Genomic DNA, 27439 nt, shown 5'->3' with positions numbered 1-27439 from the left:
GCTATTTTCTAATATGCAATACAGTATTATTACTATAGTCATCATACTGTACATTATATCCCCATGACTGACTCATTTTACAACTGGAAATTTGTATTTATTATTGATTATTATTATTATTTTTTTACTCAGCAGGGAGCCTTTCTCTCCTTTACTATGAGGACACTGGGGATCATAGAGGGTTTAAGGGATGGCAATGAGAAAACATGTATTCCAGACACTACGGCCATTAACACAAAAAAACTTTTTGTCCAGTGATATATACATAAAATGTTTACAGGGTCATGTCCAGGTCTCCCATGACCCTCTTACCAAACAAGGTCATCTTTTACCTGGCTCAGATTTTCTTCAATAGGATTTAACCAAACCTATCCATCCACAGATGACTCACCACTATCTCTCTCCCATGTCTTATCCAAGCACACAGTTAACAACAGTAGCCACTACTTTAATGTGCCAGGCACATTACATACATTGTCATTTAATCTTTACAACCAACATTTCCAGTTTATAGATAAACTCAGAGAAGTTATAGGAGTTGTCTAAGTCCATATGAATATTAAATGGTAAAGCTATGGTTTTAACTTGTGTTTGTCAGTCCAAAACTCACACTACAAGTCATTTTTAGTCTTTCCAAAACCTAATTAAAGAAAATTAACTCACCATCCTTTAATATTCTTGTATATCTAAATTGAGAGCACTAAGAATCTGACTGGCCATTTCCTACCACCCCTAGTCAAGCCACCATCGTGTGTCCTCTGGAATTCCATAAAAGCCTCCTAACTGGTCTTTCTTCCACCCTATTCCCTTCAGTTTATTCTTGAGAGCAGCCAGAGAGATCTTTTAAACTAGGAAGTCAGATTATACCACCCCACTGCTCAAAACACACCAAAGGCTTAGATGCCCTCAAGATCCTCCATAGCCAGTTCCTGCTCTCTGATTCTCCAGTTCTTACCCCTTCACTCAGCTCTGATCTATAGACTTCCTTGTTGTTTCCTTGCTGTTCAGAAAACTTACTACTTCATTGCCTTTGCAATGTCTGGTCCCTCTGCCTGACTGCACTTCCCTTTAATTCTCCTGCTTCTGCCAGGTCTTTACTCAAGTCATCTTTTCACTGAAACCGTTCCTGGCCACACTAAAATTTCAACTTATATCCTCCTTCCCTGCTTTCCTTTCAGCACTCATTACGACCTAAGATGTGCTCTATTTTTCTTAACTTTGTTTAGAATGCGTCTTCCTCAATAAAATGTGAACTACAGAGACAGGAATTTTTGTCTTGTTTTGTCCTGTTTTTGTCCTTGTTTTGTTCATTGCTTTTTACCAATGCCTAAAATAGTGCTTGGAACATATGGTGGAAGCTTAATAACTACTTATGGAATGAATGAAATCCTGTCACCGCCCCAGTTCTCTCTCCCTCTCTCTCTCACACACACTGTCCTCATTTCTTTCTCTCTCCCTCCCTCTCTCTCACTGCCCCAGTTCTCTTTCACACACACCGCCCCAGTTCTCTCTCTCTTCCTCTCACCGCCCCCAATTCTCTCTCTCCTCCCCTCACACACACAAACACACCGCCCTCAGTTCTCTCTCTCTCACACACACACACTGCCCTCAGTTCGTGTTCTCTCTCCCTCTCTCTCTCTTTCTCCATCTCTCTCGCGCAAGTAAACATGCCTGTGTGTATCTTTTCCCTTAACATCCTTTGCCTCGGCCCCGCACCCCATTTCTCAAATTTGGCTCCTTTAAAAGGTCCCAAGGTCTTCTCTACTTCCTCGTGCCAAGATCCGTGCTCGTGTGAGCAGACTTCCCACTAGTACCCGCAAGCCAGGTCCTACTTCCCAAGGCAAGCATAGGAAAGGGGACCCCTACGATTGCAATCCGCCTACCCCACGACCCTCTGAGGACATCACTCACATGAATCGGTGGCCGTGGGGACTTCAGCAGCCCCTGCCCGGAGCAGGTAGAGACAGCCTCCTGCTCACGACGGCAGTGAGAAAGGACCTAATGGGGTGTCCCCGCTAAATGCCGGAGCGTTCCACAGATTTAACTCCAAATTCTGTGGTCCTTTTCCTGTGCGCAACCACACTATCCTCCCCGTCGTCCATTCCCTCAGCCAATAACGCCAACCCTTCTGCATCTCTTCTTCTGTCGCTGCATTTTGTCGCCAGTTTGGGCAAAGGGCAAGACGCCAGACCTCGGGGTCTTTCCTTACAGTTCCGTCGCGGAGGCTGTGAGGTCAGAGGAAACGGCCAGGCCGAGCAGAGCGAGCGGGGGTAGCTGGGAGCTGTCAGTGAAGAGCGCCGGGCTCGCGCTGCTGGCCTGATTCCGAGCTGGCAACTCCGGCCGACTTAGCTCGCGGGCAAAGGGCGATCTCCGAGCACCCAGCGCTCCCGGAGCGGCCCCTTTTGTAGAAGCAGCTGAAATGCAGGCCCTGGTGCACTAAGCAGTAGCGGCAACACGAGCCACAGCGACAGCGCTGGGGCCTTGGGTAGAAGCTCCATCCCCTTGTCTTTGTGTCCGCCTGCGTCCCCAGACCCAGAGGCAGGTATTTGGGTTCCCCAGTTTTGTGTCGTAGTGGGTGGGGCTGGTGGGAGGTAGAGGAAGGTCAGGTGCAGAGAGCGGCCCAGCGCTTCCGCCTTGAGTGATAGAGCCAACCAGTGCTGATGCAGGCTGCTGAGTACCGTCTCCATCCCTCCCTACAGCCCGCCTTCCTTGTACACAGATGAGTGCTTTGGAAACTGTAGGCAGCTCTTCGGAAGTAAGCACTGTCTGTTTAAAAGGAAGGTTGAAAGAGGAGCTTTAGAGAATGTGGAATCGGCTCTCCATTACTCAACGTAGATTCGAACTCTTGCTTTGGTTTGTTTCTGATTTTCAAAAGTTAAGTCAGTTGTTGAGATGTGACATTCCCTTGTGCAGTGGAAGAATGTAAAAAAGTGGAAGGAAATTATTTTAGAATTGTTAGTGGTTGCTTTTCAAGGCCCCTTGTCTCTTTATTTGGGAAAGGACAACTTTTTGAGGGAAAGTAAGTAAAACTGATGAACTGGTATATTAGCCCATTGAAGAAATGTGTAAACTGTTTTCTTCATAATGAAATAAGCATCTTTTGCCCTATTTTTGACCTTTTTGTCCCTCATTTGAAGCATTTCCACTTCAAGTTCTTTGAGGGTGGATATTGTTCAATGTGATTGGCCCCAAAGTGGAAAAACACCTAACTTAAAATACGAGCTTCAAGATGCTTGTTGAGTGACTGAATTTTCAAAACCATCTGCTTAGTTGCTTTTCCTCAACTAATATCTTACCTCAGCTGTTTTTTTCATTAGCTTTCTTCCACTCACCAAGTGTGATCAAATCTGTGTGTGTGTGTATTTGTTGCATGTGAACCTTTTTGTGTACATCCATCTAAGAGGTATTTGAAGCAGAACAGTGATGAAATGTTTTATGCTAACTTGTGTTTTATATTTTTGAATTATTTGCATTTTCTTTATTTGGTTATTTGGTTTTTAGTTGTCTAAGTAATAGAGGCATCTAATTGAAGATCAAATAGGGTGGTCTAGAAGGATCACACAATAAAGTGCAACAGTTCAGTGTCTTCCTTCCTATCCTCAGTCCTGTTACTTCGGAGATAACCACTTTTAACCTTTTTAGTTTTAGAACTGTATGTTGAATAAGAAGTTAAACTGCTAATTCTTTTTTTTTTTTAATTGACTACTTAAGATAGCCTACACCATCCATAGCCTCTTGTCTCCAAATTTTTTAATGGTTATCACAATTTTTAGTTTTCATATTGGTTAGTTTTATAATTCTAAGTAATATATGTAAACGATTTTTTCACATCAACTTTTGAAAATACATATATATGGCTCCTTATTTGATAAAATGAGGAAAGTTGGGACTCTACCTTTTTCCTTTACCACTGTAGAAACTACATCCTCTCCCACCTTCCCTTAGATGGAACTTTGCTTATACATTGTCAAGGTTAATAGTAGTTACACTGTATTTCTTAACTGCAGTTGGGGGGGAGGTGGTTTGCTTGCCTTATATGCTGTAAAAACCAGTAAAATGTTACAATATTATGGCTTTGTAAATATTCTTCAGTGCAGAGCCAAGAAGTATGCTGTGATACATTTCCTTCCCAATGTTTTAATTTCATGACCCCTATGCCACACTAAGGAGAAGACTGTAATATTAATGTCAAATTGATTCTTCTTTCTTCCTCTCCAATATCAAAAATTATGCCATAGTTACATGTGCTTTACTGTTTGGATTATATACTTCATATATTTTTGACCCTCCTCTCTTTCACAAGGACTTTTTACTTTCTTTGATGGAAAAAATGCATGTGCTCTGTTTACCATGTCCTCTCATTCTTTGTATGAGAAGCTTCCATTCCATTTCTCTGTTTGAAGACATTCACATTAGAACCCAATTACTTTGTTTGGTTTGAACAGATTGCTTTCTAGTTCTTTTGTACAGCTTCCGTACTGGATTATATTCATTGAATTCTTGAGTAAGATGCATTGTTTCTTAACCCCATATCTTTCATTATTTGGTTTTCTCCTCTATTTTAGCTGTATACATCCTAAAGAAACTTACTCATAACAGGTGTATAAATAGGGGTTTGTTTTTAATGTTTGCATGGCTATAAATATTATTTTGCTATTGTGGTTGATAGTTTGGCTGAGAAACAAAATAATGTTTCTTCATATCTTTCAGGGCTTCACCATCTTCTAATGTCCATTGCTGTTCATGAAAACATGAGAATGCCAGTCTGATCTTCATTTAATACCTGAACTATTTGTTTTCTCTCTGAAATGATTAAATTTTTTAGTTATGTTTGATGCTTGAAAATTTGTGATGACATGTCTTGGTGTGAGTTTATTCTCCTTACAACAAACTCATTCAAAGGAGCTAGCGTGGGTTTTTTGTTTTAAATTTCTCAGTGTGTTTTTTTTTTTTCTCATTTATTCTCCTTGAAATTAGAAGCCTTTTAAATTTGAAGGTACATATTTCCCTTCAATTGTGGCGAATTTTCTCCTACTCCATCTTTGACAATTTATTCTCCTTTATTTTCTTCTGTTCTCTGTTTTTTGGATAGCCTGTAAGGTGATTGTTGAATTCTTGGCTTGATTCACTAAGTCTGTTATCTTTTTTTTTTTAATCTCTTTGCCATTTTGCTCCATGTTCTAAGCAATTGTCTCAGCTTTATTTTCCATCACTTCTATCTAATTTATTTAATGTATTTAATCATGTCATGTATTTAATTTACAAGCATTCATTTTTTAAATTATTCTTTTTTCATATTCTCTTTATTTTGTTTCCCTTATTTATGAAATAAAATTTGCATATATTAAACTGCATTGATTTTAAATGCCAAGTTTGACGAGTTTTGATACACGTAGACAAACATGTGACAACCACCACACCAATCAAGACATGGAACATTTGCACCATTCCAAAAAGTTCCTGTTTCCCTGTCCAGTCCATCCCCCAGCCCAAGGCACTACATTCTCATTTTTTATCACTTTAGAACTATAGTTCTGGACCTACATTTAAATACAGCCTTAGAATATGAACTCTTCTGTGTCCACTTCTTCCATCAACATAATATTTTTGACATACATCCATATTTTGGTATGTTTGTTCCTTTTTTTGTCATTTTGAATAGCATTCCGTTGGTTGAACATGCCATAATTTGTTTATCAATTCACTTTTGTGTAGTTTCCATTGCTTCCAGATTGGGCTGTTATGAGTAGAACAGTTACAAACATTCTCATACAAGTATTTTTATAGACAAACATTTTAATTTTGCTTAGGTAGGTACCTAGTAGGAAAGGAATTTCTGAGTCATAAGCTAGGGGTATTTTTAACTTTAGAACAGTTTTCCAGTTTTTCAAAGTTCTTGTGTCATCAGCAGCAGTGTATCAGCTCCAGTTCCACATTTTTCTCAATACTTGGTATTGCCAGTCATTCAAATTTTAGCCATTCTGATAGGTGTGAAATAGTACGTTGTTGTGGTTTTAACTTCCACTTCCCTGATGATTAATGATGTTGAGAACTTTTTCATGTGCTTATTGTCTATTTGTATTCCTCCTTTGTGAAAATATTTGTCTCAGGGTTTTACTTATTTTTGTATTGACTTGTTTTTCTTTTTATTACTGTGTTGTAGACATCTTTGTGTATTCTGAATATAAGTCTGTTATCATGTATACAAACATACATATACATGTTATACATGTATTTAATAAAATGTCACATATATAGGTGTAAATAATATTTTCCTTAATTTTGGCTTGGATTTTTATGTTCTCAAAGGTGACTTTTGATGGGCAATGTTTTTAATTTTGATGAAATCCACTTTATAAGGTTCATCTTTTATGGCTTTTTTAATACTTCCTGAGAAATCTTTCCCTATCCTAAGACTGCAAAAATGTTCTCTTTTTTTAAAAGAAGATTTAGAGTTTTAGCTTTTACAATTAGGTCTATAATCCATCTCAAATTTTTGTGAATGTAGTAGTAGGATTTGAGTTTTTTTCCCATATAGGTATCTTGTTCCAGTACTATTTGCTAAAAATACTGTCCTTTTCCTACTGAATTCCTTGTTGTTGAAATTCCTTTGTTGAAAATCAATTTATTGTATTTAAAATGTTTTTAAAATTGAATTTTTAAAAATTTTATAAAATATTTAGCACATACATATAAATAGAGATATAGACTGTGGAAATTATGAAACATAATAATAATATGAACACCCATTTAACCCATCAATTAAGAACTAGGATATTACTCAAGATTTTTGAAGCTTATGGGTTTTCCCTAATCTCACCCCTGCTTTTCATATAGTAGTAACCCTATCTTCAAGTGTTTTTTTTTTTTTAATTCCTTTAGGTTTTGAATATATTCTTACCTCATATGTAAGTATTCCTGAATTATTTACTATTTAGCTTTTCTTGTTTTTAAATTTTCTGGATATTAGTGTAAGTTTTGTGACTTATTTTATACTTAATGTTATATTTCTAGGATTCATCTATGCTGTTAAATGTTGTTATAGTTAGCTTATTTTCCATCCTTTATGCTCTTTCATCAGATGCAGGTACCACACTTTATTTAGCTATTCACCTGTCTTTGGTCATTTAAGTTGTTTCCAGTTGGGAGACAATAGGAACAATACCACTTTGATATTTTTTTGATGTTTCTGCTTGTGTATGTGTGTAGGAGTTTCTGCAGGAATGGACCAGCAAAATAGTATCACACTGTTTTTCAAAGTGATTGTACCAGTTTGCATTCTATTTCTCGACAACCACCTAACATTACATTCTTAATTTTTACTGTTTCACAGGTGTAAATACTCTTATGGTTTGAATGAAAATTTCTTAAATATTAATGAAGTTGTTTATCTTCTCATATCTATAGGCAACTATTTTTTAATTCTTTCTTGAAATATGTTTTTTCCATACCTCCTATTTTATATAATGAATGTACTATCTTTTCAAAAGTTTCTAAAAATATTAGAGTTGGTTTTGGTTTGGTTTTTTTTTAATGAATTTTTTTCAGTTGACTCAGAGCAGATTTCTTTTTCAGTTTGTTTTATTTTTTGCTTTTTATGCTATAGTCTCTCTTCAACTACCTGATGATTCCTGAACAATTCATTATTTAAGAGTTAAGAAAGGCTTCCTGGGAGGTTTCCGTATATGGAAAGTCTTGTTGATCGGGTGTACCCTGTTTTAGGATGGCTGGATCGATGGATCTTAACTAGGATCTTACAAATTCCAGAAAAGCAGTTTGCTTTTGTCAGCAGTGCCTATACCAGCTATTTATTGTAATTCTCACACAGTTCTTTTCCCCCCTTTAGGGAAGAGCCTCTTTTTTTTTTTTTTTTTTTTGGCTTGAAGCTTAAACAACTGGCCAGTATTGGGGTGCTGGTAAGGAGAGTTGACTCTTCTGTTCTTCAGCCCTTCGGATTATCTTTCTCATTTCAAACGTTCTTCTGACTGCTGTTCACCATTGTTCCTGCCTTCTCTGAATCCAAAGCCTCTGACTCTGAAGAGGCTGACCAAACCTCCTGAGTATGTTATAGGCTGTAGCTTCCTTCTTTCTGTTTCCTGTAGCAGTACTCTTCCATATGCACAGTGCTTTACTGGAGTTTCTTGAAGTCTTTCATTAGCTCCTGGCCTTTTTCTGTCCTCTTCCTTGTTGAGTTTATACATTTGAAAACAGTTCTTTTTAATGTTTTGATGAGGTTTCTGGGCAGACGTATGTGAAAAGCAGTTTATTATCTTGATTTAGAATTCCAGATTTTTATTATGAAAGCTGAGAAGGAAAGAATGCATTGCTTGACCAATGGAATATCTTTTTAGTGAGACACTTGGAAGAGAGAAATATATTTGTTGGGGGACCTTTTCTGTTGTGGTTGCTGTAATGTGATTCAGATTTTGAAGCAAGTTTCTTCATTTCTAAGCTGGGACTCCATTATACAACTCTGGGGCTCCATTTCCATCTGCTGTTAGGATGTCTCAGGATCTATACATAGAACATCTATGTCTAACCTAGAGGTGATAACATCTGTCAAGATCTTAGAGAGGATTAAAACAGAGTACTTGTAAAGCACCTAGCATGAAAACAAAAATTGATTAGTTAATTTAAGTAATATTATAGTGCCTTTTGTTACTTAGTTTAATTTTTAATACTATTATTAGACTTCATTATTTAAAGTTTCTGGTTGGTGTTCTTATTTCCTCTTTCCTGACTTCCCCTACTCTGTGAAAAGGAAAAGTTCTTTATAGTCTGTGGGTTATTCAAGCTTTAGGTAAGGAGAAAAGTCTTATTGGTATGAATATGCAATAACCAACTTTCTTAATTCTTAAAGCTGTCCAGCGTCATTGAAGAGGGAGTGTTCTGTCTTTTCCTTTATTTTTTTTTAAATTTATTTAGTATTATTTTATTCATTATTTTTTAAATTAATCTTTTGGGGGGGAAGAGTTAATTAGGTTTATTCATCTATTTATTTAATGGAGGTACTGGGGCTTGAACCCAGCACCTAGTGCATGCTAGGCATGCACTCTACCACTGAGCTATACCCTCCCCCCTCTTTTCCTTTATATGCCATTGAAAATCATTGATTTTGATTTAGAGCTGCAATATAAATTTATAACTGGGTGATTTTTCCTCTTTGGTATTATCTTGAAATTTTTAACTCTGATATATTTTACTGTGAAGTGTACAGATTGTCATTTTCCTCCAAGTTATGTATAGTTAATAATGTTTAAGGTAAGAAAACACTGGCTTAATGTTTAGTTAATATATCAAAAAATTCTCTCCTTTTCTAGATTATCTTGGAAGATCTAGGACTCAGAAAATGTTTCCCTTGAAAGATGCTGAAATGGGTGCCTTTACCTTCTTTGCCTCTGCTCTGCCACATGATGTTTGTGGAAGCAACGGGCTTCCTCTCACACCAAATTCCATCAAAATTTTAGGGCGTTTTCAAATCCTTAAGACCATCATCCACCCCAGACTGTGCCAGTATGTGGATATCTCTAGGGGAAAGCATGGTGAGTTGTTTTCTCCTACTTTGTGGTCTCTGCTCTGTCACCCTGATTAGGTTATAAAATATATAGCAAACATATAAAGTAATAAGTGTGTGTGTGTAGGTGTGACTTCACCTTTCACTCCAGCCAAACTGAGTCATTTGAGTTTTCCTGACTACATTTAAATGACTCATATTTGTCTGATCTGAGAATCAGAATTTTTGATTTTCTCTTTCAGGGAAACTACCTATCCTGAAACATATTTTTTCACCTCTGTTAAGAAGGAAATGAAAATTCTAATGTTAGAAACTTCAGAATTGTGTATTTGAATGTATTTCATGATTGAAGGTAATCATTTGGACTAAGTTTCTTAGAATGAAAAGAGAGTCACTAATTTTTATTTTTTAGCGCTTTGGAGCTGCATTAGTCTTTTCATATAGGATTCCATTTACAAAAGTTGAACCCTATTGGTTAAAAAGTCAGTATTTCACTAGGAAGATGTTTCCTGCCTTTTTAGTAGTATAGTCAGGTTCTTCCATGTCCCATATCTTAGTCTATTCTGGCTGCTAAAATAAACACCATAAACTGAGTGGCTTATAAACAACAAACATTTCTCACAGTTGTGGAGGCTGGGAAGTTTGAGATTAAGGCATCAGCAGATTCTATGTTTGGTGATGCCTGCTTCCTGGTTGACAACCATCTTCTCATTGTAACCTCACATGCTGGGAGGGTCAAGGGGTTCTCTCAGGCCTCTTTTGTAAGAGCACTGGTCCCATTCATGAGAGCTCCACCCTCCTGATCTAATTACCTCCCAAAGGCCCCACCCCCAAACACCATCACAGTGGGGATTAGGTGTCAACATATGGATTTGGGGCAGACACCAATGTTCAATCTATAGCATCCTTGAAGATCCTTATGGTGGCAATATTTTAATTATTTTAAAATTATTTTTGAAAGCTTAATTGCATGCTGAGGTTCCATTTCCTAAAATTATTTTAAATTCATTTCAGTGACAAAATAAATAACAAAATAACCTGTGAAGGTTTACCCTATATACTTGCTTATATTGTACAGTTTTTTTCCCTCTAAAAATGGAATTGTCATGTGTTTCAACCTAAATTAAAGACCCTCAAAAAAAGCAAACTATATTTTCTTTATTGTTTGCTGGAAAAAAGGCTAAGTGATACTTTCAGGTAGTTATTCTGAAAATAGTTATTCTGAAAGTTTTATAGACTTTGAGTAGAAAATGGTTTTTATAATAAATATTATTAATGACTAATATTTATTGAGTGTTTATTATGTATTAGGCAGTATTCTAAGTACTTTACATATTTTTGTAGTTAACTTAATCCTTATACCATTACCATGAGGTAGATATTATTATTCTTCTCATTTTACATATAAGAAAATTAAGGCACAGAGCAATTAAGTAACCCAGGAACTTTTTTTGGCAAATTTGCTGCTGTTGTTGTTTACAAAAAAAAAAAAAAAACAAAAAAACTTTTTGCGAAAGTTTTTATTTGATAAATGGTTTCCATGACATTAAAGTAAGTTATAGAAATCATTTGGGTTTTTCATATAACCAAATAATTGATAGATACTGTCAATCCCTACATGTCTCAACCACCACCATCCAATTACAAATTCTAAAGAATTTCCACTTGTGGGGGTTGGCCCAGTTCCCAGATCACTCCAAACTTGGCAATATAGTAGAGCCTTATTATCATTTATAGCAGGTGACCGTAATTAGTCTTGTTTTACATCTGCAAATTTTGAGTGTTTCCCGTCTTCCCAAACTCTTATCATTTTATTCAGTTCTTAAAAGTTCTTCATTCTTATATCCTGAAGTGCTACTTACGTCTTTCCACTGTGTCTGGAAGCCTATTTGGAGCATGACTTCACATAACTGGGGTCTTGCCTCTGTCCAGTTTTGCCTAGACTTTCTTTTCATGGAGTAATTGACTCAGTAGTCCTAACTATTTCTTGAGCTTCTTCTTTTCATCCCTTTATGTAAATGAGCCCTTGTAAACACTAAACTAGTAGAAACCTAATGACACAATCCCTCTGGGGAGCACTACTGCTAACTTTGCATAGGAACCTTCTTTTTAGTTATCAGTGTCAGGAACTGATCCCCTTAGGCACTGTTAGACTCTGTAAGTGTTGAAGTGGGCTCAACCATCTGGGTAGTCCCTTTAGGCCCATCCACCATGTTGCTGGTTCTCTGTTTCCCCTGCTTGCCCTATTCCTAGATCTCAGCGGTCCTCTCTTCTAGGGTAGCATAGGTCATGGATGTATATAACATTTATGTATCTTAAATTTGGCTGGCTGGAATGAAAATATACGTGATTGTAGGAAAGTTAGGGAATTTGCTTTTTTTTTTTTTAACTATCAGCAATGTTTATTGTCCTGAAAAGTTATATGCATAAGGAATAAAAAACTAAATTAGAATAAGTGTTGATATAAAGGTCTGTTTATTCCACAACATCCCAGTTACTTCCATTGCATTTAGCTTGAAAAATTTGAAAAGGCTCTATTGAACAGTCTCCTTAGTGAACAATAACATTTCTCAGTGATGTAATAGCACATGATTTTGGTTTGGACTCTACTTAATAGTCTCCTCAAAGAATTTTGATTTTGGTTCCTTTTCCACCTTTATTCTGTTCTTGCTATGCAGATATCTCACATCTTGTCATTGTTAGTCCCCCACCACCTCACCTTCCCCTTCTTCCTTAGAGTAACATGTGAGGTATGGTCTGCTTTATTAACATTATGTTTTCACATATTAGGTTAGCGCAGAAGTCAGGCTTTCACCTGTGTCCTATAGATCATTCAAAACTAATTCAAGATGATGTTAGTTTCTTGCTAACTCAGCAGGATGATGTATTTAATCTCAAGAATAGTGCACCTTAGAATTTGATAACTTGATTTATTAAAAAAGAAGTTGAGTAAAATATCTTTAAAAGAAAAAAGGCTAATAAAGCATGAAAATACTTAAGTTAAATTTTATCTTTTTCTTTTGAACTTGAAATCTCAGCAGTTTTAGAAGCAGAGTAAGGATTAATAAATGGTAATACATTCCATTTTATTTGGTATTGATTACCCAGAAATGTTTTGGGTTATTGCTAGGGAGATCAACAACAATATTATTTTAAGTAACAGATTTGAAATTTAGGTGGAGAATAATACAATTGTTAAGAACCTATAAAATAATTTATTCTGTATGTCTTGCTACACGTACATTTTAACCTTAGTGTTTTTATCAGCTTAGAGTTCCATTAAAGAAACAGTTGAGTAGGAGATAGCTAGCTAGCTAGATTAATTGCTTGGAATTGGTTTCGATGATTGTGAGGGCTGAGTAGGCAAATCTGAAATCCGTAGGGCAGGTCACCAAGGATAAGCTGAAGTTTTAGACAAGAGCTGAAGTCACAGTCTAAGTGCAGTTTCTTCTTCTTTAGAGAAGACTCCATTCTGCTCTTCAGGCTTTTACAGCTGATTGAATCAGGATCACCCAGATTATCTAGGATAATCTTCCTTACATAAAGTAAACTAATTGTAGATTTTAATCATTTATCAAATGCTTTCACAGTAACACCTAGATTAGTGTTTGAATAACTGGAGACTATAGCCCAGCTATGCTGATTCATAAAACTAACCATCACAGTGACCTAGTAACAGTACTCTTTTATAGGTACCGAATTTTTCTTTATCAGTTTTACTGTATAAATATTTATTTAGATATTTTATTTAAAAGGTGATGAGCTAGTCTCAGTTCTTTCTGTGAATAGCAAAAGAATGATGCAGTAACTATATGCTAGTAACCTTTCATATTATCTTAACACATTCACAATTTATCTCTCTCTAAGTTAAAAAGTTTTTTTTAATCTTTCTTTAGTCCCTCTCCTCATTCCACTACTTTATTGTCTGTTTTGCTTAATACTATACTATCTTCTATTTCTTAGCTTTGAATTAAAACATACAATTCAGGCTATACATATACTTCAGTGACACTTGGCATTCATCAAATATTTGTTAGAACAAAGATTATTTCACGATTCTTGTATGTTCCACTCTTTAAAGTTCATCTTGATATCACATTTGTTCTTTATAAATAATGCCAGTACATTGCTGACTTACATTTGGCATGGTATGATTCCCAAATATTTTTGTCATATTTTATTCTGTGAAACTATGTTGTTTTTATAACAAACAGAAGTTATTTTCAAACAGCAGTCCAGAGTTTCAGGATGAAGACTCTCTAATGATTTTTTTGAAAAAAGTGCTTCATTTTGGAAACTTTGTTTTGGCATATACTCCATTACCTCTGGGAGAATAATTGATATTCTGCCAAGGATTATGGTTCTGCTGTATTTAAATAATACTTCACAGTTCCATAGGATCCTGAAGCTTTGGCAAACTCTGGTTTATGATAGTTTGAAGGAGTTTCCTAAAGAAGCCTGCTAATTTTTTTTTTCTAAATCATTTTAAGCATGACAAATTTTAGGCTAATGCCGAACACTTTGAAAATCTCTCACAGATATGGAGACTTATGAATATCTAATTTAAAATTATTAATTAATGGAGTATATACATTTTAACAATTTCTGATGGTTTTGTTTTACATTAAAATCAGTGCTATTGAGGTATTGTTATGCCTAGTTTACAACACTGGCAGATACTTTTCCACACTGGACAGATTTCCATTTAGATAATGACTATTATTATATGAGATACATTCATTTCTAATGGCCACATTGAGTTTTTGCTAAGTTAACTCATTTAACAAGTATTTTTAAATTAGATGCTTATATGTTTGAGGTACTGCTCTAAAAACTGGTGATACATGTTGAACAAGACCTTCCTGCCATCATGAAATGTATTATCTAGTGGAAAACAAAGACATCAGATAAAAATGTATAAAGATCCTTGGGAGTTGAAAAAAGTGCTACAAAAGAAAAGTTCAGTGTGGAATAGATTAGATTATAGGAGGAGCAAATTGATTTGGGGGAATTAGGAAAGTGTTCCTTGAGGAAATCACATTTAACTGAGTAATGAATAATAATAATAATAATAATAACTAACACTTAAGGATTGCTATGTACCATGCACTGTTCTAGGTCTGTATTATGTATTAACTCGTATCAACCTCACAACAGCTCTATGAGGTAGGCACTGTTGTTTTCTTCATTTTACAGAAGAGGAAACCATTGGCATAGAGAGGTTAGCAGAACTTCCCCAAGGTCACGTAACTGATGAGTGTTGTACTTGGAATTTGAGCCCAGACAGAATAGTCGTGCTCTTAACCACTATGTTTCATGATAGGAGGTAACTAGAATAAGGAATGGGGAAGATGGTTTTAGGCAATGAGAATCCATGTGCTAGTACTTTAAGGTAGGAAAAGTAAAGGAAGACCAGTGAACAGGGAGTTGGCAAGTGACAGACAAAATAACAAAAAATGTTGGAGGGGAATAAGAATTCATATGAGAAGATCAGTTAAGAGATTTTCGTAGTAATCTAATGAGAGATGATGTTGGCGTGGACCCAGATTTTGGCAGATGGAGCAAACTTTACAGATTCTGCAAACATTTGGGAGGTAGAAATAGCAGGGCTTTTTGTTTGGATTTGAGAGAGAGAGATTATTTCTAAATTTGTAGCTGGAGCAGCTGGCAGGATAGTGGTACCATTTACTGAAACAGTACTAAACAGAATAGGCTTAAGGAGCAAACTATAAATTCAGTTTGAGTTGTGTTGAGTTTGACATGATTTTTATTTTAAAGTAAGAGATTGACTGTAAAAGCCTAGAGTTCAGAACAGAGTCTGGGCTTGAGATGAAATTTAAGAGTTTTTCAGCCTTGGGAGTAAATAAGGAGAAAACACAGTCTGAAGACCTAGAATCAGAGGTGGAGTAACTAGAAGCATTTAAATTTGGGTAGAAGAGTTACCAGTCTACAAAGGCGACTGAGGAGAGGTAGCCAAATAAATGTAAGGAAAACTGACAAAATGTGGTAAGATGGAAAGCAAAGGAGTGCATCTTCCCATTTTGGTTTTCTGACAGTGTTATTTCCTCTTTCTTTCTAGAACTTCACAGTTGTACTAAATTGCTTGGAATTCAACTTTGCATGCTCATTTCTTTACTGAATAAAAGAACTAGAACTTTTATGTCATGATTTTCTTTCCTATTCTCTTTTCCTTTTTTTTCCCCTCATTAAATGTTCTTTCAAATTTAATTTTTTTAAGCTTTTGCTTAGATTACTTGGAGTTTTTTTTACCTGAAAGTGATAGCTTTCATTTAGAATGTTTCTAATTTTTATGTTTCAGATCATTCTGTATAATGCCATCACCTCAGACAGTTTCAGCTTCCAAGATGTGACCCATCAATATCCTGCCCTCACAGGTCACATGATTGCCTGTATACCATTGTCCTTCATCTCTGCTCCCAGCAGGCAAGACCATACCTTGAACCAGTTGTTACTGAGAGTTACTCCTTTTACTAGACCAGCTACTCAGATACTCTCCTTTCCCATCTTCTGCTCTCATTTTTCTACCTGTGCCATTTTTCATTTTCACCAAAATTCTTTGCATTTATCACTATTCCCAGTCTCCTCGCACCTTTACTTCTGTATCTTGTCTTGGTCAGCCATCTGTCTTTTGTGTTAACCTTCTTCCTTAGCTTAGAACTCATTTTACAAGGGTATTCGTAGTACCCCAATTTCTTTTAAAAAAACTTGATCTCTCCCGAAATAAACTTATCAAATTCTCAATCACTTGTGAGCCCAGTTGTACTTTTCTTTCACTTCTCTTACACCTATTCTTTTAAAAAGAAAAAAAGTTTGTTGATCTACTACTGTATCAGACAATGTGTTAGTCACTATGGATAACTGATGATTATATTAGATTTTTTTAAATGTGTAGACCTTCAAAACTGTGCTGTCTTATTTTTAGACAGTTGATCTGTTGGAAAATAAAAATTACATCATAATATAGATTGTGCACAGCAAAACTTTATATTATTACTAACCTCAGCAGGTCCCATGATATTACAAACAATCCCAAGTTGATTTTCTGTGTTTTCTCCATAGTCATGATTCAGACTTGTTTCTGAACTCACTTTCTCAAGTTTCTGAACTCAGTTTCAAAGGCCTCATGTTTGAACCAGACAGTCAAGACAATTTGTCCCTAGCCCCCAATTTCTCCTTCACCTCAAAATTTCTTTATATATTTATCCAAGCTTTCCTTCTAGTCTGTGTGAGAGGAATGATCGCTTCTTTTTGCCAAAGGTAAACCTTTCCAGCTGTATTTCCTGATGTACATGGGAGAAATTCTAGAGAAAAACAAAAGATAAAAAGAAATTGGTATTTAATGTATTTTTTATTACATGTTTATCTTGTTATTCTATATATTTGCTTGTTATGTAGTTAATACAGAATTTGGAAAGCTCTTTTAAAATATCATTTGTATTATATGTTAATATCTTTAGTGGGGTATATTATTTTGTTATTAAAACATTGTGTTAATAGAATATAAAATGGATTTTTTTTTTTTTTTTTTTTTTTTTTTACTCAGAGAGATTGGTGGTGGTGGCTGAACACTGTGAACAGAGTCTAGAAGACTTGCTTCGAGAAAGGAAACCTGTGAGGTACCGTGTAATATCAGGACAATTAAATGAAAAGCAGAAATTTGCAAACAAAAAGGCATTTTAACTAGAAACTGCAGGGTTTTAGTTTCTTCTGTTACTTATTTAATAATAAAATCCAGGTGCAAATTTTTATTTTAGGACATTTAATTCATAGACCTCATAGAAATTCAACATTGATATTGCCCAGTGTTCAACTTTTGTGATGTAGGCATTCTTCAAAGTACTTGACAAAAAAATTACTAACAGGGATATATATGAAAATCTGAAATCTTTGTAGTACTCAGCATTTCTCTAGCTGAGATTAAGAGTATTTTCCTGAGAGAAGTACGTGGTAACTTCTCACAGGAACTGGTGTTCCAGGGGTCACAGTGAACTGCGTTAAGTAAAGGCCAGGTTGAAGAATAGAGAGAAATAATATCAGGTGGAATCTAATGATACAGTTTAAGTTCAGTCATTTCAATGACTCATGAAATTTACTTTCTATCTCAGGCATTTTTGGAAGAAAAGTGTTTGGTCTAAACTTTATACAAATGAGCTTCTTCACAGATTTTCTGAAATTATCATAAAATCATGAAAAATATTTCTTTAATGAATAAAGTACTAAACCAATGAAAAATGCTTGCCGTGGGTCTTGATAGGTTTGTAATCATACATTCTAGTTTAAAGAAATATTCTTATTATTGGTCAGTACTTTTTAATCAATGCTATATTCTAGATGAAAATAAATCTCTTTCAGTGGAGGAAAAATGTGTATCTTACTAAGTGGTAGTAATTTAATAGCAGCAAAACAAATAAATTGAATAAAAGTACTTTCCTTGCTACTTTAAATGATTTGGTTTTAAGTGATCTCTGGGATAAAAGATACAGATACCAAGTACACCATTGTCTCACTTGCTCTTTTAGAAAAGTCTAAGCTGACCATGGTAATAAAAGCGACTTTTCTATATATTTAGAAATATCTGAACCTTATTTAATAAATATATTTTTATAGTTATAATTTTTGCACGTCACATGTCTTCGATTTTATTTTTTAAGAGCATATTACTCTTTGCTTATCAGTTTAAATTTACACTTTAATTTATAAGCCATCGAGGCTAAAAAATAGTTCTCTGTGAAAGCTAGTGACATTGAAATTGAAAACCAACTATAATCATTTTTATCTATGAAAAAATACTTTATTTTAATTCACCCTGGATCAAATTTGTATAAAGATTGAAAACCAATTGTGAGCAAAAGAAGTCAGACACAAAAATTACATTCTGCTATTTCTATGAAGTTCTACAAGAATCAAAACTCATCTTCAGTGATAGATATAAAAACAGTGCTTGACTCTGGTTGGGGAAGAGGGCAATACAAAAACTGATTCAAAATAACCTTGAGAGAACTATCTGGGGAATGGAAATTTTTACATCTTGATTAGGGTATTACTTACATGGTGAATGTTCTTGAAAAACTTGTCAAAATTCACTGACATATACACTTAAGAGTGTGCATTTCACCTATGTAAATTACACTTCAAATTTTTAAAAAATTCTGTGTTATTTACTTGGCTTGAGTTGTGAACCTCTCATATAGCAACAATATTATGTTACTAATGAAGGTGCTTTGTCTAGTAGTAGCATACTTGTTTGTATTTCTTTGTCTCTGTGAGAAGAAATAGTATGAATTATTGTTAACTTAACGAATTACCTCAACACTTAGCAGCTTTAAACAACCATAAGTATTTATCAGTGTACATAATTTCCCTGGGTCAGGAATTCAGGAATGGTTTAGTTGGGTGGTTTTAGCTCAGGATCTCATGCCACTGCAGTGAGAATATCAGCTGAGACTGTAGTCATCTGAAAGCTTGGCTGGGACTACAAGAGCTATTTCTAAGATAGCTCACTCATTTGGTGCCGGTTATTGACAGGAGGCTTATTTCCTCCCTACCTTGAGGGCCTTGACACAGACCTCTTAACTATTCCCACAACATGGTGGTTGGCTTCTCTCTGAGTGACTGAGTGAGCAATCTGAGAGATGAAAGAAAGCAAAGTGGAAGTTGCAATGCCTTTTATGACCTAGCCTCAGGAACCCCACATTGTCGTTTCTGCTGTATCTTCTTGGATACAGAGGTCAGCCATTAACTCTATTCATTGTGGGAGAGGACTACACAAGAATGTGAATCTCAGGAGTCTGGGGACATTGGGGGTCATCTTAGAGGTTGGTTGTCACAGAAGTCTTGGAGGTCATATAAGTACTTTAAAAATAAAGGGAAAAATAGGAATTAAATACTAAATCAACATTAACACTAACTGGGAAATTACTAAAGTTCCTAAAATTATTTAGTACTCATTTAGGGTACTTGGGAAAGAAGAAAGAAAGGAGTTTACACTATGGAGAGAGGGTAGAGTATTAAGGGAATATCCAGAAGTACCAGAGGACATAACTATACTACGATTGGTATTGCTCTGCATCCTGTAAAGTGATGTTACGCATGGCCTTGTGCTCCCAGCCATTCCAGAGGACTCCATAAGCCACAAGTAGAGTAGTTCTTTGGCATCAGGATAGTAGTAACTGGAGGATGTTCCTTCTGATCTCCACATTTCCCTCTCTACCCATATATGTCCTTCCTTTGCTTTCTAAAAGAACTGAAGAAGAGAGAAGCTGGTGACCCAGAAGACAAATTTCCATTTTCATCATTTTACTTTTTTTTACTTTCAATTGTACTATAAAAGGATAGAATTGCAATTGCTCTGTCAATAAGATTAAATCCATTAGCTCATGAGAAGTTTTAGCTTTTCTGTGCTTGTCATCCTTCATCCTTATTTTAGAGATCATAAATCACATAACAGTGAATACCAGTAGCCTTTACAGTGTAAAGATGTAAAAAAAACCACCTTTCTTCAAAGCCTTTGTTTCTGTCTTCAGGGGATAAAATGTCATAGATGGAAGCATATTTTTGAGTAGGTAGAGGAACATCAATAGGATTAAACGAAAATGTCATGTTGTCTTTCATGCCATTTACATTTTCTCATAATCTTCTTCATTTATTTAAAATAGAATGTATAGTAATTTTATAGGTCTTTGTAATTTTTTCAGGTAATATATATTTAAATATTTTTGTAAATAAAATACTGTTTTTAGTCATTCTGGTACTAGAGTCAAGTTCAATATTTCCTTTACTCATTTTGGAATATAACTTCCAGCACTTACTGCCTTTGAGTAGAAATAATTCCATCAGATTCAGTTCCAAGTTGTTATCTGATCCATCCATCTGAATTAGCTTTGTTGAGAACTATTTGACTTTCCACATATTTGGATTACATTAGTCTCCAATAACAGGCAGGTTTCATCTGCAATTTTAATTAATTCTATAACCTGTTTATGGAAAGTGAGAAGATGTCCTTATGGCTTATAAATCAGTTCTTTCCCCTACTGCCAAAAGTAAGCACCCTGCACCTGTAAGAAAGGCTGATGCAAAGTAAACAGGAAATCTATTTAGATAGGGTTGCAATTTGAGACCCATGATTTTCAGTTGTCCATCTGTCTGTAACTGTTGCAAAACTGTAAGCTGCCAGTTGTCTGGTAGTTATTTGAAGTTGATTGTCCAAACTTAAGCATCACTTAAGGCATATATCTTACTGGATTTATGTTTTGAAGAAAATTTTACATCTTCCTTCCTTAAAATCGATGGGGTGGAGTAGGGGAATAAAAACTAGAAACTTAGAGAAGAGTCTTAGTATCATTGAACCAAGCAATATTGTACTAAAACATTATAGTAGTAATTCATGTTACGAATGTATTGTAACTTAAGACTATCTTGAGGTTTCAGATCATACTGAAAAATTGTGTTACTTCTTTTTATGAATTTAAGGGCCATAAAGCCCTTTTGAGAATTCATGTTATCCAAATCAGAAATAATAATTTTGTGCTATGACCTGGAGCTATCATTGAGTCAGTCTTTTATAGAGTGATGTTATTTGTGATGGTGGTTTGCTAACCCTGTTTGAAAGAGAAAACACATCATTTTCTTTAGAGTCTATTCAAGCTGGAATATGAGGAATTCGTTTTTGGAGAATGCTGCTCTCTTTTCAGTGGCTTTTATGTTGCTTGTGCCAGAGTTCTCTCCTGCCCGTATCTCTCTCCAGTTTCAGTTAAATGATCAAAATTATTTGTTGGAAGCATACAGGCATGGAATTCAATTAAACTCCTGTAACCAGTACATTTCAAAAAAAAAAAGTACAGCGTTTGGAAGATTTGTTTGAAGTCATCTCATATTTAGTGCCTGTGAATCTCTTTAATTGTTACCCTAAAGCCACATTCAAGATGCTGAACAGTGAAGAAATTTAAGTTTCATCTCCTTTCTAAAATATATTCCAGATAATGTTAAAAAAAAAAAAAAGAGAGAGAGAGAGAGAGAGAGAGAGATTCACCTCCATCACTCTTATTAGAGCAAGCGTGTGGAAAATGGTTTGCCTTCTAAGTCTAGGTGCTGTTTGGAAAGTATTTCCAGTTTGTGTTGTTCACAATGTGTACTTTTTCTTAATCTGTAAAAGTGCTAGCAAGTGTAGTTCATAGACAGATATTCAGCAGAGTTTTGGCACTTGCAGTAAAGTTCCTGTGTTGTCCTTAAATTTGCAAGTGAAGGCATGGTGAGTAGTGCATGCATGTTTCTTTAATAAAATTTAGTTTGTCATATGTTTTTAGGGTTATGGTTTTGAAAATATACCAGAGAACCATCAGCACTGCAGAGGTTATACATGGAGACTTTGATGGGAAGCAGGCTATGGCTGCAGCTGTTCACTAGCTTGATGGAAAATATAATCTGACTTACTCGGATGAGTAAGTTTTACTTGCCCCTGTTAAAACATTGCCTACTCACTGAGTTGGATACTCCAAAGGAGTTTGGACACATTCTAAAATATGGTCCACAGTTGGATGCTGAGCCACAGGTCATAGTCATCAGAAAAAGATACTAGATATTCTTATTTTACAATATAACCTGATGGTAGAAGTTAAGGCTCTCATACATTTTTTGACTTTGAGGACCCTAGTTTCAAAATGAATTTGAAATTCTCAGTAGTAGAGTCAAGTAACTTTGAGGTTTATATAATTGATGTGTATTTTTCTTCCTATTTTACCTATTTTGTTTAAAGATGGAAATAATACCCCCAAAAAGATACTCTTCACTCAGGCTTGGAATCCTGCAGCTATCTTCAGCTTTCTCCCTCTCTTGTACCCTATGTCCCATTGGTTATCAAGTGTTATTAATACAACCTTGTTGACATTTCTCATATCTCTGCTGTCTTCTGTATTCTTTAATTCAGGCCTTTATTAACAAACAGCTTGACTGTTGCATTACAACATTCTCCTTACTGGTCTTCCTGCCTTTAGTCTTTCCATTCTCCAGTTACTCCTACTTTCTGCAGCTATGTTATTATTTTTAAAGATCCATCCATTCCCTACTCAAAATCATTTGGTGGCCCTCCATTTTGTGTGTGTTTGTGAAGAAAATGTATTTTACAAGCAAAAGATCTGACTTCAGTCTAACTCTCTGAATTATTTCCAAAAAGTATCTAAATTGTTCAAGTAGTTTTTATTGTTGCCAATATATGGTTGAAGAGATTGAGTGCTGGAGAACTGAAATATCCCATGAAGACCGAGTTGTCTTTATGTCCAACAATGTATCTCTAGTCTTTGGCACAATGTATAAGCACTTCTTCAAGTAATTCACTTACCTCTGTCTCCCTCTATACTATAATACGGAACCAAAGCAAAAATTGTATTTTTCTTCTCCTAATCCTTTTATTACATTTTGTCTCTCTAGTTGTAAGTTTCCTTTCCCCCTCTAGTGTATAATTGTTTGCCTGCAATTATTTACTTAAGGAAGGTATGGTCTACCTTCGCTCAATTAACTATACATTCTTAACGTGCATACAGTAATTTTTTTATTTTTCTGTCTCCTAAAGTTGTTAGCATAAGAGTTTGCATGTCATTAATGTGTTATAAATTAACTGTTGAATAGACTAATTATGTTTTTAGTTTAGTTATGCAGTTTGAATTCTGTTTCCCTATTATGTTTCTTTTAATCATGTGTTATAATTTTATTTCCCAAACAAATGAGTTTTGGTGAAAGTATGATGTGAATGTTATTTTGGCAATTTGTTTATTATTTTCTTGGAAATAAATCTATTTTATTTTCTGTAAAATAGAATGATCAGAGGAAACAAATTGTCAATTTCTTTTTTTAAGACTCTGGGAAGAATCCACATCTAAGCTCATTCAGGCTATTGGCAGAATTTAGTTCTTTGCAATTGTAGGACTGAAGTCTGTATTTCCTTGATTACTATCGAGGGGCTGCTCTCAACTTCCAGAGTCCTTCTCCATCTCCAAAGCCAGTAATGAAGAATATCCCTAACTTCACATCTTGCTCATGCCTGGAATCTCTCTTATTTCCTGTCTCTAATCTCTAGATCCAGATTACAAGGACTCATGTGATAAGGACAACTGCACTGTAAAACATAATGTCATCATGAGAGTAAAAGCCATCGTATTCATAGTCTTGAGGGATTATGCAAGGTGTACATCAGGAAGCAGGGATCTTGGAAACCATCCTAGAATTCTGCTTACTACAATTTGGTTAGTAAAAATTTAGGAAAATTTTTTAGTCTTGCGGCAAGTGTCATATTTGGTGTTCTCATTTGCATTAGTCACTGTGGCTGAGATGGTGGGAATGGTCGTGTGTCAGGGGTCACCAAGCTTTAGTGATTCAATAGAAGCACTCACAGGACTCAAATGTCATTATACTCATGGTTACATTATACTCATTTTATTGCAGCCAAAATGTACAAAGCAAAATCAGCAAAGAGAAAACAAGGGGGCAAAATATGGAACAATCTTTCCAGAGTCCTCTCCCAGGAGAGTTGTAGAGGATATTTAATTCCTCCAGCAACAAATTGTGACAACATGTGCAAAATGTTGCCTGTTAGAGCAACTCACCTGAGCCTAGGAGTGAGGGTTTTTACTGAGGGTTTGAAACAAAGACACATAGAGCCTATGTGACTGACTGCAATTAATGAAGCTGCAGACTCAGAAGGAAAGCAAGTGTTCAAAATAAATCACACTGTTAGCATAAACTGTCCAGATAAGTTAGAATGATTCAAGGCCTCAAATGGGCAAAACACTCTTATCAGTTAGAGTATTTCAAGAGCATAATTCCAAGGAGACCACAAAGTGCCAATTAGGAAAATAGGCCCTTTGGGGGAGAATGTACAAGATTTGAGACTGATGAGAGATTCTTTTTGAGGAGGTATTAAAGTAGATTTTATAGCTACTTCCAGCAATTCATGAAGTTATGAATATACTGTGACTTTGTAAACTAATGGTTACTGGTCTTTTTCAGTTAAAGTTTGTGTAAAGACTTTTCATCTTCATCAGCAAAGTGTTAACTCTCTATTGTTTCTGTAACATATTGCCACAAATTTAGCAGCTTAAAACAACACAAATTTATTATCTCATAGTTCTGTAGGTCAGAAGTCTGTTGGGCTTGAGTGGTTTCTCTACTTCAGGTCTAAAAAAGCCAAAATCAAGGTGTTGCCAGAGCTACATTTTCTCTGGAGACACTAGAGGAGAATCCATTTCCAGGCTTTTTCCCACTGTTGGTAGAATTTAATACTATGCAGTTGTAGGACTGAGATCCCTGTTTCCTTGCTGGCTGTTGGCCAGGAATCATTCTTGAGAACATCACCATTCCCTGGCTTGTGGCCTCATCTCTTTATCTTCAAAGCTAGTGGCAGCAAGCCCAGAGCTTCTGATGTTTTGAATCTCTGACTCTTCTGCTTTGCTTTTTCTGCTTTAAGGGATCATGTGATTACATTGGGCTCACCTGGGTAATTCAGGGTACTCTGCCTATTTTAAGATTAGCTGATTAGCAGCCTAATTCTATCTGCAAAGTCCCTTCACAGCAGTACCTAGGCTAGTGATTGAATGTATACCCAGGTGACTTATGCAGTTAAGTACCAAAGTTTTTCCTGCTCACATAGCTAAATTTCATATTATTAATTATACCTCAATTTCTAAAAAAAGAAATGATTTTATTAAGCAATGTTAATCCTTTCAACAATTATAAGTATGTTTAACTATTAATGAGAGAAATTTTTCTGAGTCACTCAAATTGCCAGTTATCTTTAGAAAAAGTCAAACTTTAATAAAGTTTAAATTCAAACTTATTATATGCTATTTTCCACAATTATAGTCATGAGTAAAGTAAACGCTTTGTTTATTAAAATAAAATTCTTATTGGGGAGAGGGAGCTACTTCAGTGTCTATGTACAGAAAGGATGGTCAGAGACCGTGTAAACAAGTTGATGTAGAATGCTGACCTCTCTGTTATTTTCCATTAGAGATGCACTTTTTTTAGTCAAATGCATCCTGAATTGAAGTTTTTAGGGAAGTTAGATGCACATTATTCTGAGAGAGAGAGAGAGAGCACAAGACATGAGCACATGAGTAATGGGTAGAGTTAGAAGAAGGGGAAACTGGATTTGAAATGGGGAATATATGTAACAGAGATTATAAACTCACTTGCGTTAAGGCACATAATTTAAGTGAATGAAGTTCACTGAACTGAAACTGGGTTAAATAGGAAAACAGATGACACATTGAAAAGAGGCAACCGATGCTCAGCTCCAGCCCTAGTTGTTGCCCAGTGAGAATGTGTCCTGGTGTTACCATCTCTTTCACATTTTCAAAAGAACTCAGAATCTGGGTTCTTATGTGAAATCTCTGAATTTCTAATCATTTTCAAGTAATTGAAAAGTTTTAAAACACCATGATCCAAACAAAACAAAGTAAAGGGTTAAATCTGGCCATGCGGCAGTTGGCGATTATCTAATCTAAAAGGGTAAGTTATTGGTGGAGGAAGATAATCTATGCTTTGTCTGGTCTAAATGGATAGAATCATTGGGAAAAGGAATGAAAAATACTGGGCTTTTAATTTTTAAGAATCATTTACTTATTTTAACACATTCAAAAGAAAAGGTGAAATACCTGTGTTTTCTAATTTTACTAGTGAGGTAGGAATTATATACTTTTGAAAGACTGTTTTTTGTTTAAATAGCAGGGTGATAGGAATGATAGATCATGTGTGTTGGAAATTATTTTTGCCTATGAAAACTTTCTATTTAAAAAAAATAATCTGTGTGTATAGCCTGAATGGTCAACTGTCATAGCATTTTTTCATTGACATATTGTTTTGCCTCCTATTAAATACAAATTAATTCTTTCAGTGAGTGAGGAAACTTTAGTAAATGAACTCAGGAGATTTGTATTTAAGAGTTGCACTAACTTTAAGGGAACACTTTAAATTTTATTCTGTGGTACCATTTTTAAAATTGATTATGATTTGAATTGAATTGAATTTGAGTTGAATTGAAAATGATTATGGTAGTGATTACAATATGCATCCTTAATGTATCACAGCCTTCCATGAATTAATATGCTGATTCATATATAATGTAGGAATCTCATAAGAATATACTTCTATTCATTGTCCTCCCATCCTTTGGGTATTGTTGTCGTACATTTAACAATTTATGTTTACTTTTATGTATATTATAAATCTGAACATACATTGGTTTTTTTATGATTGTTTTAAACAATTTCTTTAAAGACCTTGAGAAACAAGGAAAAAGTTCTTGTATTTAATTATGCATTTACTGTTTACTGAACCTTTTGTTTTGATCTAGGTTCTGATCTGGCATCATTTTCTTTCAGCCTCAAAAACTTCCTTTAAAAATTTTTTACTGCAATTCTGATGCTAACAAATTCTTACAGATTTTGGCCATCTGAAAATGTCTTTATATCACCTTAATTTTTTTCCTGGCTAGTATTTTATTATAAAAAATTTTAAACATAGCAAAGTTGAAAGAACTATACAATATATCTGTATTCTACAATTAACATTTTGCCAACTTTTATTTTACCACACATCTGTCATATCACATCACATATCTATCACGTATTCCACTGTCTGCTCATTAACTCATCCTATTTTAATGTGTATCAGAGTCAGTTACACGTATGAGTGTACTTTATCCATAAATCTTTCAGCAGGTATATCATTAAGTATAATTCAGTACGTGTTTATGATTTCTTTTTTAGGTAAATTTATATTCAGTGGAGTACAAAAACTTGTATATCATTTGATGGATTTTGAAAAATGTATACATCTCCCCAAAATACATCAGGATTAGATCACTACGTCATCCTATAAACTTTCCCAGTGGACCTTTGCTGTTCATCCCACTCC

At 35.1% G+C, this 27439-nt stretch overlaps 2 protein-coding genes across 10 annotated transcripts in view; one reads left to right on the top strand and one right to left on the bottom strand.

Annotated features, from left to right (window-relative positions):
• The window catches only part of AIMP1 (aminoacyl tRNA synthetase complex interacting multifunctional protein 1), a 34086-nt gene extending 31969 nt beyond the window's left edge, over positions 1-2117 (bottom strand). Inside the window, exon 1 of the mRNA XM_006184629.3 lies at positions 1912-2117. Coding sequence (XP_006184691.2) covers positions 1912-1913 — 2 coding nt within the window. The 5' untranslated portion in view covers positions 1914-2117. The remainder of the gene's footprint in view (positions 1-1911) is intronic.
• Positions 2118-2244: 127 nt separating this feature from the next.
• The window catches only part of TBCK (TBC1 domain containing kinase), a 172781-nt gene continuing 147586 nt past the window's right edge, over positions 2245-27439 (top strand). For 4 of the 9 annotated variants that reach the window (XM_014559202.2, XM_032461190.1, XM_032461194.1 and 1 more), the window contains exons 1-3: positions 2245-2538; positions 9321-9542; positions 17079-17151. In XM_014559202.2, the coding sequence (XP_014414688.1) occupies positions 9350-9542; positions 17079-17151 (266 nt within the window). In that variant the 5' untranslated portion in view covers positions 2245-2538; positions 9321-9349. The other 5 variants (XM_032461169.1, XM_032461172.1, XM_032461185.1 and 2 more) reach the window with 5 other exon arrangements.

Source organism: Camelus ferus, chromosome 2 (genome assembly GCF_009834535.1).
Source record: "Camelus ferus isolate YT-003-E chromosome 2, BCGSAC_Cfer_1.0, whole genome shotgun sequence".
Taxonomy (NCBI): Eukaryota; Metazoa; Chordata; class Mammalia; order Artiodactyla; family Camelidae; genus Camelus; species Camelus ferus.
The sequence above is the reverse complement of the archived record's forward strand: the minus strand, read 5'-3'. Positions and strand labels throughout refer to the sequence as shown.